The 14,784-nt window shown below is 49.4% G+C and overlaps 1 protein-coding gene across 6 annotated transcripts in view; it reads right to left on the bottom strand.

Moving 5' to 3' along the window:
- PLD1 (phospholipase D1) overlaps window positions 1–14,784 on the bottom strand; it is an 80,948-nt gene that overhangs the window by 45,573 nt on the left and 20,591 nt on the right. For all 6 annotated transcript variants that reach the window (XM_075098475.1, XM_075098476.1, XM_075098474.1 and 3 more), the window contains exons 2-6: window positions 4,328–4,513; window positions 3,857–3,984; window positions 3,419–3,564; window positions 2,503–2,611; window positions 934–999 (exon numbers count right to left, since the gene is read on the bottom strand). In XM_075098475.1, coding sequence (XP_074954576.1) covers window positions 934–999; window positions 2,503–2,611; window positions 3,419–3,564; window positions 3,857–3,984; window positions 4,328–4,481 — 603 coding nt within the window. In that variant the 5' untranslated portion in view covers window positions 4,482–4,513. The remainder of the gene's footprint in view (window positions 1–933; window positions 1,000–2,502; window positions 2,612–3,418; window positions 3,565–3,856; window positions 3,985–4,327; window positions 4,514–14,784) is intronic.

Raw genomic sequence — 14,784 nt, 5'->3', positions numbered from 1 at the left:
CTCTACACACCTAAAATCCTGCAGAAGAGCAGAATTCCTGCGAAACAACAAAAGTAGAAGAGAAGAACTGGCTGCTACACCCTAAGTTTAGCCTACATTTCTGCCTTGTTTGAAAACCAAGCGTTCCCAGTTATTGCCCCTTGCTCAGAAACGTCACTAAGCTCTGCAGCTGCTCAATGCATGCATCAGGTTTTGCTGATAGACAAAAGATGGAGTAACACAGTCGTCACGCAGCCAAAGAAAGGGGAAATAAACTACCATCCCAGGGAGATGTTACAGCTGCAGCTGACAGGTGAGGACTACTGAAGAAACGTTTGAGGATGGCTTCCAAAGTAAATATTTTTGCTTAAAATAAGCCTGAAGTTGGATTTGACATTTCTCCTCATTTCAAAAAGACTATCAATTCGGGGAAATAAGCCAATTACCGTCTCCCTTTGGAAGTCACAAAACACCCTCAGGGGTGAACAGGTATCACTCGTACAAACGTAGTGACACCGAAGTCCAGTGAAACTGCACAGAATAGGAACCCGAGACAAATTTGCACCCAGGACCACACACGCAAAGCCCAAACTGAAGGGGTATGGTCTGGACTCCGATTATTTAAGTATTTAAAACTTCAACTTATCATCTTAAACACTGCCCAGAATTAAACAGAAGCCCACTACATCACCCGTGTAGAATCAGCTGTCTGGACTGGGCTGCCTTGAGGAGGTCACCACTGTGTTATAACAGTGACCTCCAAGAGCGAGCCATTCACCCTCTTTCTTTGGTTTTAATCATATTGCATCTGTGTTGAAGAAATCAGCTACGCCCAAATGCTTGCAAAACAGCTGTAAAATGTTTCTCATATAAGCTGCATGCCTTCTTCCAATGAATTCAACATTTGTAAAGTGAGCATTCTTTAGGCATTTAAGCAAACTAATTTCTACTTACTGTTCCATGGTAGTTCCTGTACATTGGCATTTTTAGGATCTTTGTCAAGTAGTCTTCCAGCTGTTTCTACAATTAAAACATCAAAACTTCAGATAAGATGTAGGAATTCAAGATTAAAAAAACCTACATTCCAACTGTCTGGTATTAGGAAGCAATCAAGAAATCAAACACGCTTTTCAGCTCAAATGGATAAATAAATACATTATTATGTGCTTATGGAGGATTACAGCTCAGCAGCGTAAACAGTTCGATCACAGGTTGTTTACTGTTCACAGATTCGTGTTTGTACCTTCTACCAGCAGACCTGTTGCTTGGCACTCTCATTTTAGCGGTCATTTTTCTTGACGGAACCCAAGTTTCATAAAAATTCTAAATAGAAAAGTCAGTCCCCGCTGTTTTTGACCCACACGAATTAGCTTCGTGTTAAAACACAGCCTCAGACTCAACTGATAGAGCTTATTTAACCAAAACACTAGGTTCACGGGGTGAGGAGCACGGCGACCACGCTGCCCTGTCCCAGAGCCACGGAGAGGGCAGTGGCTGGGCCACCAGGCACTGGGGAGGCTCTCCTCCCCAGCCGAGAGCAGGGAAGAGAAGAAACCATCACAGGAGGGAGAACATCTTCCCATCCTGGTAACTGGGCAAAGAAGCGATTGAGCTGTTTGGGCATGGGAAACCGGGCAGAGTCCTATAGGACACAAAATGAACCGAAAAGAAATGTCACTGGGACTTTTGCCCTTCTCAGCGTTCGCATCACAGCACTGAGCTGCCCAGCCGGGCAGCGGGGGTGTATGACCCCATGGTGAAAGCTGCGGGATTCCCACAAGAAAACCAAGGGAGGGGAGGGATCTAAAAAACGTTTTTCTTCCTTTTTTTAAACCACCTCTCTCCTGGAGCTTCCCACACAGACATAACCTTTTGGGACTTGAGGCTTCAGTGGCAGAAGCCCAGGGGGGGAGTGAACAGCAGGAGGAGAACAATAAGCACAGGGTGAACAAACATGGATTTTTACAGACTCTTTTTCCCCTTTGCAAACAGCAAAGCTGCAATGAAGAGGTAGGAAGACATCCACCCTCGTCATAGAAGGGCCCATCTGTTAACATCTGATGAAGTTACACAGAACATGTGTGCCTTGGCTAAAATTACCTACTCCAGCATCAAGAGCCTGACTGTCATCTCCTCTTTCAGAGGAGGACAGGACTGAAATCTCTCAGATTTTGATGGCCGCAGGGCTGCCTCCATCACGCAACTTGACTCTGCGAACTGCCTATTCTATCTTTAAATCGGAGCAGGTGGGAGGAGGGAAACAGTCACTCTTGGCATTGTGGTTTTCCTCAGCTGCAGAGGAAAGCTTCAGCCATATGAAGCCCAGGAGCAGCATCCTCCTCTTTGCACAGAGGAGAATTTGGCGTTAAATCTAGACTTGTCAGAGCCTAAGTTTGTCAAGCAAAAGACTTGAATGGTAATAAAACAAGGGTGGCTTTACAAGCAACCTGCCTGGAGTCTCCGCACCTCAGAAGCCCCCCCAGAGCATCCCTCTGGCCCCCACACATCAAGCTGGGTGCTTACCCTCCTGCTGGAGAAGTGCTCTTCCCGCACCGTGCTCTCCGCGGTGTGCGGCAGACTCGGCACCTGCCTCGGTTCTCCCCTTTTGATGGATTGTCTTCTCACCGTGTGACTGGAAAGAAAAAGCCCCAATATCAAGTCTGAGTGCTGCGAGTGCATGCGTGCCTCAACACGTAACCCTTCTTCTGCAATGCTTTTGTTTTTCCTATCCAAGCTCTTAAAAACTGAGATGGGTGGGCAGGAGAGCAGAAAAAAAGCAAGCGTGGATTCACTTAGGAAACCAGTGTGGTCTAACTGGCTCACAAAAAAAAAAAAAAAAACAACATGAATACCAGAGTTTGATTTCTGAGGGCCCCCTTTTGCCCTTATAAGGAAAGGGAGCCTATTTTTAGGCCATTATCTTCCCCCAGCCCTTAACCCCTCATAATTTCACCTTTCCTAATATCTTCTCCCCTCCCTTTCTCCACATCAGGAAGCTCTTGCTGACCTACACCATTTCTCTCCTGTCTCCCCTTATGCTTCCAGCCATCCGAGCCCCTAGGCCAGCCTGGGCAGGGCTGACCACCAACGCCAGGGACCCCCCTACCTCCCACATCCAGCCCTATGCACCAACAATTTCCATTTGCATAACCCTTCCCCAAGTTCAAGGCAAATCCATCTCAAAAGCCAATGACCTGGGACCCAACGTACTTTCTGCGTCAGCAGAGAGATGCTTGCACCACTTAGATTATGGCTGCTAAATACATAGAGATTAGATATTTTTATTGTAGCTGCTAAATATTTGTAGAGACTAAATCCTTCTGCCCTCTCCTCCTTACAGCAAAGCAAATGGGATCAGTGAAGCCCAACAGATATGCTATTAAAAGAGACAAGATCACACCGTCCCAAAGCCCAGCGCATCCACAGGCTGCACACTCACCTCCTGGTAGGGATAGGGATGCGCACGAAGGCTTTGTACCTCAGCAGCTCCCTGTGAAGCTCCTGGAAGTGCTTGAATTTCCTTTTCACCTGCCAGGTGAACTCGCCATGGGTCAGCTCGATGGTGTAAACGTTGGGGCTCGGTACCTGCCGAGAACACCGCCACGAGGGATGCAGCGTTGAAATAAGTCGTTTTCCTGCAGCTGATCATCTACAGAGCCCTCATTCAATTTTACCTAAGGATCATTCTGTCTCACAATTTCTTGTTCCGCTTTATTAGTTTTTATAAACGGACAGATAACCCTCTATCTTAAGCATTTTCTGAGACACAGGCATCCCTTCTTCCTCAGCCCATGAACAAGCACGTGCAAAATGAACCCACAAACAACTTTTTAATACCGTTCTACAGAAATTAAATGAAATCTCTGGAAGTTCTGACCTTCTTTGTGGAAGTAAAGCGTTCCACTTCCAACACACGCACTCGAACAGGACATCCCGTGAGGTACACCTGCATGTCCGGCTCTTTGAACCCACAGGTGTGATAGATGGCAGAGAAGGGAATGCACGCTGGAAGGACCACAAACCCCGTTAGCTCAACAGCCTTGTAACCATCAAGGAGGGCATGAAAGCCAGCAAATCGTTGCAATACTTTAACACAGGAGCATTTACACACCGGGAGTAATTCCACTAAAACATGCCAGGTTTTATTTAAGAGAGCTGAAAGACAAGCTTTCACGGAAGGGACTTGACTTGAAGCGCTCAAGTGCTAAGAGTAATGCCTCCTGGCCATAAAACAGGGCCAACAGCTGGGCTTGGTAAAAGCGCTGAGGTTGTACCCTGTCTGTCAGCAGATTATCAGTTATTAAATCCAGGCGGGACGCGGGGTGAGAACATACAGGCGCCAACTCACCGGTGCCTTTTGGGTCATTTAGCACCTCCGAGTCAACCTCCTCCCCCTCGAAGTGGAGCTCCCTGGTATCCAGGCTCTCAATGATGATGCTCATGTCTGCAGCGATCTTCTTCAGCGTCGACGCAGCTGCATGGCTTTCTGCTCTCAGTGACATCTCAGGAACCCGCACACCGGAGCGACAGGGGGCTGGGGAAGAGGAAGGAGCAGGGCTGTCATCAGTCCCTCTGCAACACCAGCACAGCGGGGCCGAGGGAAGCCCCCCGGCAGCACGTGGCCCCGTCTTCCCTCCAGCCCCTTACCCACATTCCTCCCAACTGTCCCCATCCTACACACGCGATGCAAACGCCCAGCCCTGCAGCTACAGCAAACCTCTGCCCGGAGCAGTGGGAACAGTGAAAAAGCACAGGTAGCTTCAGGCTGCAAGAGAACATTTCCCAGCGATGCCAGTGACCACAGGACTTGCACACTCCGGTTGTACTTTAGAATGGAAAATCCATAATATTTCACTTCCTAGCTAAAAAAACCTGCAGGGGGTTGGTTGTGGCTTACAGCACCTTCACATATTGATTTCAAAGGGAGAGCAAGGAAGCTTCTGCATCAACTCGCCTGGTCACCTCAGCTCTCTCCATGATAACGACAATGCACCAGAAAAAGCACGACCTGCATTAATGCCTGGCCAAATCCTAGACCTAATTCACACGACGCTGTTTGCCAGGTTAGGCTGCACAGAAGAAAAGCTCAGCCAGAAAAATCAGTAGGCAATTTAAGCGTTTTTCCTTTGACTGAACTAGTGACATAAATTCCTGGCATCATTAAGATTTCCTCTATTTCTATGCACCTTACACGACTGCCCGTGGTATCCGTGTGCCTCGTGCCTTCCCACGGCTCCATCCTCTTAGAAGGCTCAAAAGTCACAGCTGCGAGGGCTCCTGTCCAGGGAGCAGAGCGTGGCTGGAGCACCCCAATGCCCACAAAAAGCCTGGGAGCAACACAGGTGGATGCTGCAAGCTTGTCCTCACCCCTCCAACAGCCCCGCAGGGAGCTCGCACCCCTTACACAGCCCCAGGGGCTGCAGGGGACCAGCGGGCAGTGAGTGCGGGGAAGGCTGTTGTGTGCTCAGGGCAGTCAGATGGTGGCACTTGGAGATGTTTGGGCACTGACAACTATGGCACTTCCCACATTTATCCCCACCCACCCATTCCAGGAGCCTTAAGTCAGGACAAAAACGGGGAAGGAAGAAGAAAACAAAAAATTAAAAAAAAAAAAAAAATCAAGATGCAAGGCATGTCCACTAACACTGATGCAATCTTTCAGCGCTTATGAGTATTTGCAAAGCTGCTTCTTCCTACTCCTCCAGGCTCTGCAACTCATCGTGGGGCTGCAGACCCAGCTGCTGGCCCCTGCACGTAGCCAAGCTTCACCTCCTGGGCATCTATGTGATAAAAAGGTCCCTTTCAATCTTTGTTCTGCTCTGCAATAAATGTCACAGCTTGACAGCTACGCTGAAAAATTACGGACTGGACAAACATGCAACATTTTACAGAAGCCAATACAAGGATGCCCATTAATAACCATGGAAGCTCTTACACTGTGTGAAAGAATGATTCAAAAAGAAAAAAGTGTGGCATTTCTGATGTTAAATTCTGCAGAGAACACTGTGTGATTATTCCTGAGTGAGCTCCGTAGAAAGAGCTGGATATGCTGTAATTTGGAAATAATTTAACATTTTAATAATTCATGTGTTTAGCTGCTTTTGAAGGAATATTCTTTATTATCGTTTCCTCTTGAAACAAGCACATAATTTTATTGCTACAAGAGGCTGATGTCATGCAAGCCCAAAGACATGTCAAAAACAGTTGCCTGCAGAAAAAAAAAAAATCTATATGGACACAGGCTTGAATCAAGAAAAACTGGGTCAATCTCTTCTCTTATACCAAAGTAAATACAGAATCAACAGCTTCGTCTTGCAAGCGAGGGCTCTGAGGGACTTGGTGGCTCTGCCACCTTCCACCCGCGGCTGGGAATGCCATGACAGCACAGAAGGCTTCAGGACCAGACTAAAGTTCTAAAGCCAGACTCCAGAGTCTTAAAGTCTAAAGGCCGGACCAGCACGTCACTCCAGGAGATCCATCTGAATAGTTCCTACACAAACGCACACACGTACCCAGGTACTTCATTCCCCTTCTGTCCGGGGGATGCCAGAAGGAATTTGCGTTAACCCTCGCAGATGGAGCTACGCTGCCACGTGGGACAACCCAGCCAGCGATGCTACCCACTGCTCCACCCGGTTCGCGCAGCCTCCATGCGGTGGGAATTCGGCATTAGCGCTGTCCCGCTCCTCCCTCATCGCAGCTCGATGGAAAGGCAGCTCTCCACCAGAAGCCTTGCCCTTTACCTATTCCTACCAATACGCTGCAGGGGACTTCAATCACTCCGGGAGCATAAGGTTCATTTTTGTTTTCTTTTAACAGTGAAGCCATTCCACCAGATATAGGTTGGCTTCAGAGGTTTGATTTTCTCCCTAGAAAGCAGGCGTAAATAAATAGCATTCCCAGGAGGGAGGCCACACCACCAGGCTTTCCCAGATAGCCCTGGGAGCGGTGGTGGGAAGCCCAGAGCTGCCCCACGCCGGGCGGCAGCGCTTCCCCGCTCTGCACCGACACGTACAATAAAATCCTATTTTATTTCCCACTTGTCACTCCACGCAAAGAACTTTTATTTTTGCCATCTCTGGCTGGAAATAAAGCAGCATCTTGGTTTGTATTTCTTCTGTCTGTATTCACATTTAGAAACAAAACATAGTTTCGTTTTTATTTTTTTAGTCTGAAGAGATGCTCTTGCTTCATGGAAACTTAATGCACTTTCCAAAAGAGAGGTTTTCACAGCCGAAGAGAACACACGCCATACATAGAACACACTTTTTACGTGCCATGCCAATTACACTTGAAGGAAACCAGCAGACTAATACCACATCAGCAGGGCTGGAGCAAGAGCACGTGGACAGGAGCCAAGAAGCAAAGGATGTGCATCCTCCCTCCTCCTCCCCTCCCCGCCGTGCCAGGTACGGCCAGGCTCCTCTTGTTGGATTAATTGACACGGTTGGTTAATGGATAAACAATTAACCAGTGTATGCAATGATTATTTGCTAAGAACCACATCAGGCTGCATAACTCAGGAGTTGGTTTTTTTTTTTTAAACTAAAGCTGCTTTCACAGCTGGCACAGACAAGGCCTGGAATAAAGCAGAGTCCAAATGCATTTGACCCTGAGTCAGTCCCAGCAGAAAAATTACCCCTGTCAAGATTAGAGCCAGATTATGGGCTCGAGGGGGAAAACGTGACTTGGTACGGCCCAGCCAGACGCCCCAGAGACCCGGACAGCGGCTGAGCTCCCCATCGCAGCTGGCTGCCGCAGAGCTGGGGGGCACCGGGCAAACCCAGCCCCGGGCAGGGAGGCCAGCACAGGGGTCAGCTGGAAAGACGAGCCATACCACAATCCTCAGAAAGCTTCTGCAAATTGCTTTATATGGCTCTGCTCAGTAAGAACTATTTAACCTCTTGGCCAGAGTTTCCAGGCGGACACTGTCTGCATTCCCACGGGCAAGCTGAGGAATGCGCCCGTGTTAATCTGCAACACGCTGGGTGCAAACACGTGCCAAGCACGGTTACCTGGGATCCAGCAGCCAAACAGAAGGGCTGCGTCAAGAAGGCCCTGTCTATCCAGTGCCACTCACTGCTCGCACTAATGAAGGACTACAGAATGGGTTTATAAAACTTGCTGATATTGCCAGCTTTGGAGGCTGCAGTTACGTGAAGGGCAGAGAGAGAACTCAAATGTTAGTGGCGAATTGCAGGAGGGTGGAAATAATAGGATGAGATTTATTAGAAACAAATGCTACATTTCAGTATTTGGCTGTTAGTGTCCAGGATAGAAAATAAGCAGCAGTTTGTTAGAGGGAAAAATAAAAAAAAGAAAAACAAGACCAAAAAGGCTGACCAGGGTTTCCGTGGGTCAAGAACCAGCAATGTGAACAAAGGCACAACCCGTGCCAAGATGCACAAACAAGGCTACTGCCTGGAAGCCAAAAAGGAAGACGGTACAAAAGATTGGAGGGATCAGATCTAAAGCACTTGACCTGTGAGAACAGTGTCAAGGCTGAGAGAAGGAAGAGACTTGGACGGAACACGACAGCAGCCTGCAAGGGTGTAGAAGATGGCTGTGAGCCGCATGGGCAAGAGATAATTGCTCTGAATTGCAGATTTAAAGCAGAGACTGGGAGGAAAAACCCCGTCTTTGCCATGCAAAGGCACGGGACTGCGCAAGAAGGGGTTTCCAGAGTCCCCAGGGCTGGAGGTCTGCAAGGGCAGGCTGCCCTTACTGACCTTCCCGGGGCAGCGGAGGAGGAAGAGCCGCCCTGGCTCCCCCCGGAGAGCCCCAGCACCCAAACCTGCTGCCTGGGCAGCCACGAGCCGGCACAGCAACCTGCATATTAACAGAGGGAAGGCGCTGCTCCGGCTTTATCCGGCTTAAAGTCTGCCTGGGCGAAAGCAGCAAGGAGGAAAAACCAATAAAAAAAAAGGTCAGCAGCGAACAAAAACTTTGGTAAGAATGAACAAGCACAGAAAAAGGGAAATGGTAAAAAATTGAAAAAAGGGAAAAAACATACTAAAAAACCCCCACAAATACTGCTGACGCCATGTTTGTCCAGCCCAGTTTTCAAATTATTTCCTCTTCCAAGCACAACTTCAGCTCTCTGCCTCCCTTTGCCCGGCTGTCCCCACAGCACACAGGCCCCAAACCTCTTGAACTGGTAAAATATATACATTGGAAATAGGGACTGCACCAAGAAACAAGGTTTCTACTACAAGAAAAACAACTATAAAGATCAAAATGAACTCTATTAATCCCTGAGCCCTTTTGACTGTATTGCAAACCCATAGCTCAATCCTGCAACTTTGCAAGCCCAATATCTATTTTTGTTATTTGCCATTTTGTTTATGCCTTAACCCCGAGTTATTACTTAGGGGATCATATGACTACCTCAGCCTTTGCTAAAGAAACAGTGTTTTTCTACTTGTTGCATAGGACAACAAAAACACGGCTTTAAAGGCATGGAAATTGGAAGGCAGAAAAATGCATATTTTAATAAGTATTCATGAACTGTTCTGTGGTTTGAAGACGTTTAAGACCTGATGTGAAAACGTACGCAGCTGCTAATAGCAGAGGCTACCTAAAATTTGCTCAGCCCAAGTTTATTCTCTTGGATGTACCGTAGCAGATCCGCAAAAAGCTCAGGTAACCACTGCTCCCCAGGAAGGTTATGATGCTGACAAGCCCCGTGCAGAGCTATGAAACCAAGGAAGCCTCCATCTGGGAAAGAGGGGAAGAGGGAAGAGAAAATACATCCAGTAAAAACAAACATTTCCTGCTCATGCCTCCCAGGGTTTGATGCTCTGCAACTCCCATCCCCACAGCGAGAAACACTATAAGCCCTGAAAATCACCCTCATTCCAGTTCTCATGACATCTCTCCCAGTACAGCGACCTTTTGGCAAGGGCTGTGACAGGCAACCTCTGTTCCCATACTTGGGTTTGTCCCGCAGGCAGCGCCGGTGGTGGGACCCGCGCGAGCCTCCCTGGTGCCACTGTTCAAAACACACAGGCTCGGGCTAAAACAGGGCCATGAGTCGCTGTTTCTAAAAAGGAAAAAAAAAAAAAAAAAAAGGGAAAAACCCAAAACACTAACCAAAACCCAAAACAAAACCCAAATGACTTGAGCCATGAATTTCCTCTCTCCTCCTGCTGCTGCCAGGAGCCCGAGTGCCATACAGGCACTGAGAGCCCAGACGAGATGCCAAGGAAATCCTACACACGATGCCCTCCACAGCTGCTTGCCCTACCTGCTGGTGATAAAGCTTTTCCATGTAAATATTTCCCCGATTCCTCACATTTGAAACCTAAAATTAGCTTTGGACCACTCCTTCATAGAGAGATACCCTTGGCTGAGAAGAGCCCTTTCTGAGGAGTTATTTGCATCCCCCAGGAGGAGCCAGGCTTGTCACCAGCCCCAGATTTACACCCTCGCACACCTTCCTTCCACAGTCCTTGGCAGGTGTCAGACCTCTGCTGAGCAGCCAGAAAACGTCCCCTGGGCTCAGGGTTCCCACTTGTGGAGAAGATCCTGCTTTTCCAGCCCAGGAAATCCACATACAAAGCAAAAGTACATGCACTTTTTTCATTTTCTAGTATACCCTCCCCCACTACTTAATCAAAATCCAAGGGCTTTTGTAGATGCTAGGTTGCATGTTACAGTCCCAAGGTATGAGATTAAAAGTCAAGGGGGTTCAAAAGTGCTCAGCAGTGACTTAACCCTGACCTTAAAGTTCAGTACATGGAAGCTATTTAGCCAGATGAAAAAGAGGCCAGCATGGCACATGGAGACGCCTCCTGAAAATCTGCCCTTCTGGATGCTCATACTACAGGGACAGAACAAGAGAATTAGGGTTTATTTTCTAAAAAAAAAAAACCCACACAAAACAACCCTTTAATAATAAATAAATCATTGCTCCCATCCCGGAAAGATCTGGAGCTGAAGAAGAACTGAAATATGAAACCGAAGCAACAATAAACGTCATGTTCAGACATCATCCTGACCTAAATTTCCTATCTTTGGCCCAATCCTGATAAAATATTTTAAAACACCGTTTCCAAAACAATTATTCTCATAAAGTTCCTACATTTAATAGTAGACCTCTAAAAGCAGGAACCAATTAGCGCTTCCCACTTTAACGACCGCAGCACAGCTCCCTGTTTCTGCTTTATTGATTTCCATAGTCCTTCCCACGTGAGGCTTCCTGCCAAGCCACCACCCTACCCGGAGGAAAAGCCAAGTCATGGGAATCCACGTGGCCTGTTTGCAATGGGGGACGAGATGCTTCCAGACTGGGATTGCCTGGAAATAACAGGTAAGCTTATGGAGGTCCCTGCTGTGCTCTCTGTACCGGGGCAGAGCCCTTTCTGTCCCTGCACCGGGTCCTGCAGCATCGGTCCCACAGCGTTCGTGCTAGAGAGGAGACAACTGAAAAACTGGGCGGGTCAAGGGAAACGATGAGGTAAGGCACTGGTCATCGTGATGGGCAGCGTTGTCATTACGCAGTGACTAACCCACTGCTGCAGTCTGAAACCCCCTCTGTGCTGCGTTTTCCCCCCACACCCAGGACCAGCCTAACCATCAGGCCCTTCCCAAGGACTCATTTTATTTGCTTTACGGAACAGTGACATGGAAGGAAAAACATAAACACGCACAGATGAGCATGGGCTGCTGATCTCACGCTGACGTGCTGGTTGTGCCAGCTCCAGCTCCCTCCTGCCCAGCAGCACAGCCGGAGCACAGCGCCTGCTCCCCGGATTGCCACGGGACGCACAGCCTCCCCCGGGAAGCCAATCGTTCGGTACTTATCAGCGATTAATGTCAGCCCTTCACATATTCATAACCATTTTCTGGATTCCTTGGGCACAAACAGTGCGTTTAAGACAGAGTGCTTAAGTACCTCGTGTCATGCATCCTCCGGGGAGCTGTGCTCAACTCCTGGGTCACCATGAACCCTCCACTCTCCAGCGTGCTCACGGCCCACACTCTGCACCCCTAAACCCAGGAGCGCTGCACAAAACACCCTTGAAAGCCAGGACAGGGGATGCCCAGAGCCTCTGGCACCTGGTTATCTACCCCCAGAGACCCGCTAGCGCTGTAGCTGCAGAGGGCGGAGGGAACCGGTTGACAACACCTTGCTGTCAGCACCATCTCAGCATCACCAGACCCCACTCAGAAGGTGGCAAAGGGAATCCTGAGCTGAGGGAAGAGAGGGGCTGGAAAAAGTACCTGCTTCAAGGAGCACAAACAGTAGGAAGGTCAAAGGACGCAGCACTTCAGCGTGCTGGCAGACACAAACAGCGCGGCCATAAAAGCTTTATATCAGATCCTAAAACGAAGAAGCTTGCCAAGGTGACAGCGTAATGCAAAGGACTCCTGGACCGACCAACCCCACAGTGACCAGAGGTGACAAGGACCACGGCGGGGCCCACGGGATGGAAAGCATTGCTGCTGCTCTTATATATAGTTGAACATGTCATATAAATACAGGACATACTTTCATGATCTAAACGTATAGATGTCTACAGGGGTGATGTCCTGTACATCCCTCAATGCTATTCTGGTGTCCCCCGGTGCCACGCCTCCTCCAGCGACCACCACCTGCCAAGCCACATTTCTGCAGGGAATGTTGGCGGCTCGGAGCCGAGCGGGAGCACTGGAAGGCAGCCCAGCACCTCCATCCCACAGCGGGGTTAGGTGGCAGCTGATAAACGCAAACACTTACAGATCTTCACATAACTCTCGCCAGCCAAGCTAAACCCTGTGCTCGGGGAAGGGATTTGGGTGACCAAAACAGGATCTCTCTGCCATCGCTCCGCTCTCCCTCCCTACGCAGGCGCTCGTTCCCAGCGGCTGCTGCTCCGTATCAAGGCAGAGAGCCCAGGTACATGTCAGGAGGTCACCACCTCTGCTCCAGATGCAACCCTGCTCCTTATTGCCAAGTTTCCATTAAGTGGAAACATGATTTTTTTTTTTTTTTTCTTTTCTCCTCCCGCTGTTAAAAACAACACACGAAAGCGTGTGAAGGTACTAACTTTTTGTTGACCCTTTACGTGACTTGCTCAAAGAAATGAGAGATTTCTGTGGGTGTCACAGCAACAAGGAGTAGCAGATTGAGACTGTGTATTTTTTTACTAATAGTGTATTGCTTTAATAAAATGCAGTTTCTGTTGTCTTGATTTTTTCCCTCTATTTTTTTTGTTTTAACATAATTCCACAAATAATTTTCACTGGAAAAAACACCAGTTGGCATGAGCAGAAGGCCGTGGTGGAGCAGGAAGGTAGCACCACAGAGCAGGACTTGGAGCGCTCCCGTGTGAGCGGCAGCCAAGTCCAGCTCCCTCCCCTGCCTGGGGGTTTAAGGCACAGGCTCATCTCCCAGGGCAGCTTCCCCACGGCACCGCCAGCTTCACGGACAACCGCCGCAGGGTCGGACAACCACCGCAGGGTGACCCCTACCTCGGTTTTGTTGCTGCTTTTGTCCCTCTTACAGAAAGCCCCCAAGTGCAGGGCGCGTGGCTGGGACCCCCATGCAGTACCGACGCTGCCGCACGTCCACCCGGCCGGGCGTCCCCCGGGTCCGTGCGGGCGATCGCACGGTGCCGTCCCGTGTCCCATGCTGATACTTCCTGGTGGCGTGAATCTGCACGCCACCGCGCACGTGGCAGGGATGTACTTTGGTAAACCCAAAGCATGGGTTGAACGTCAGGTTCACGGGAGCGGGAGGAGCCGCGGCGCCTTGGGGACACCACGCACCTCCAGCCATCCCAGCGAGGGTATGTCACAACTCCTCTCCCTGTCCTTGGCCAGCACCTTGCTGCCTCCCGACCCCAAACGGGGCCCTGCACCACCTCGAGAGCGCTGTCACCCGCTGCCCCACCCAGGGCAGGCACAGGCTGGAGCCACTGCTGCAAAGCCCCATGACATGGTGCAGCCGCTCGCGTCGCCCCAAAGCGCTCCCGTACCCCTGCCTGGGTTTAGCACCTTTCCACACTGAATCTCCCTAATGATTATTTTTTTGAGCAATGCTTTTAAAGACTTTTCATGCATTCTGGCTAACGAACTCCACAAGAATTTGATGACTCCATCCTCAGCCGCCTTCCATTCTTTAGTCTACCCATAAAGCTACAGCGCTCAGCAGCCTCAGCCCCCACCACGGGGCCAGGACGCCCCGCACCACACGCCCATCGTGCAGTAAGGCATCGTGCCCAAAGAGCAACCACACGTGCCAGAGGAGCCGACAGGCCGGCGAATGCCTGCTGGTGTTCTGCATTTCCAAAAACAGCTGCTTGTCCTCAGCCACAGCCAACAGCAAGCACCGACACGGGCAAACATCAGCCCTCGGCCTCCCTTTCACACCCAGGAGCCTCCTGCCAGCTCACGAACAGCTTCGTCTATGGATCCAGGATAATATTAAGGCCTCCCATTTCTCTGGCCAGCTAAAATAAATATTTGAGAACCTCTAGTACACAAGAAAACAGTTGGCTTGGGGAAGTCCCAGAGGTAACTGTAGGAGAAGCTACGAGCTGGGCTCAGGGGGCAAAGGTGACTTGGTCCCCAAGACTTCACAGAGAGCTTCAGGTGGCTTTGTGAATCAGCCCTTCCGCAAGGACTCCCTTCACGGGATCACAAGCAGCACTCAGGACACGGGGTACTCGATTTACTGAAAAATTCGTTTTTCTATACCAAGAAGTGTTTGATTCATTATCAGAATTAAGCATGAGCAAATAATAACAGAAGTTCGGTTCCGATTTCACAAGTAACCCTGGAGGAAGGGCTGAGGTTTGCTCGGTACCTGCTGAACAAAGA

This window comes from Phalacrocorax aristotelis, chromosome 7, assembly GCF_949628215.1.
Source record: "Phalacrocorax aristotelis chromosome 7, bGulAri2.1, whole genome shotgun sequence".
In the NCBI taxonomy this organism is placed as follows: Eukaryota; Metazoa; Chordata; class Aves; order Suliformes; family Phalacrocoracidae; genus Phalacrocorax; species Phalacrocorax aristotelis.
The sequence above is the reverse complement of the archived record's forward strand: the minus strand, read 5'-3'. Positions and strand labels throughout refer to the sequence as shown.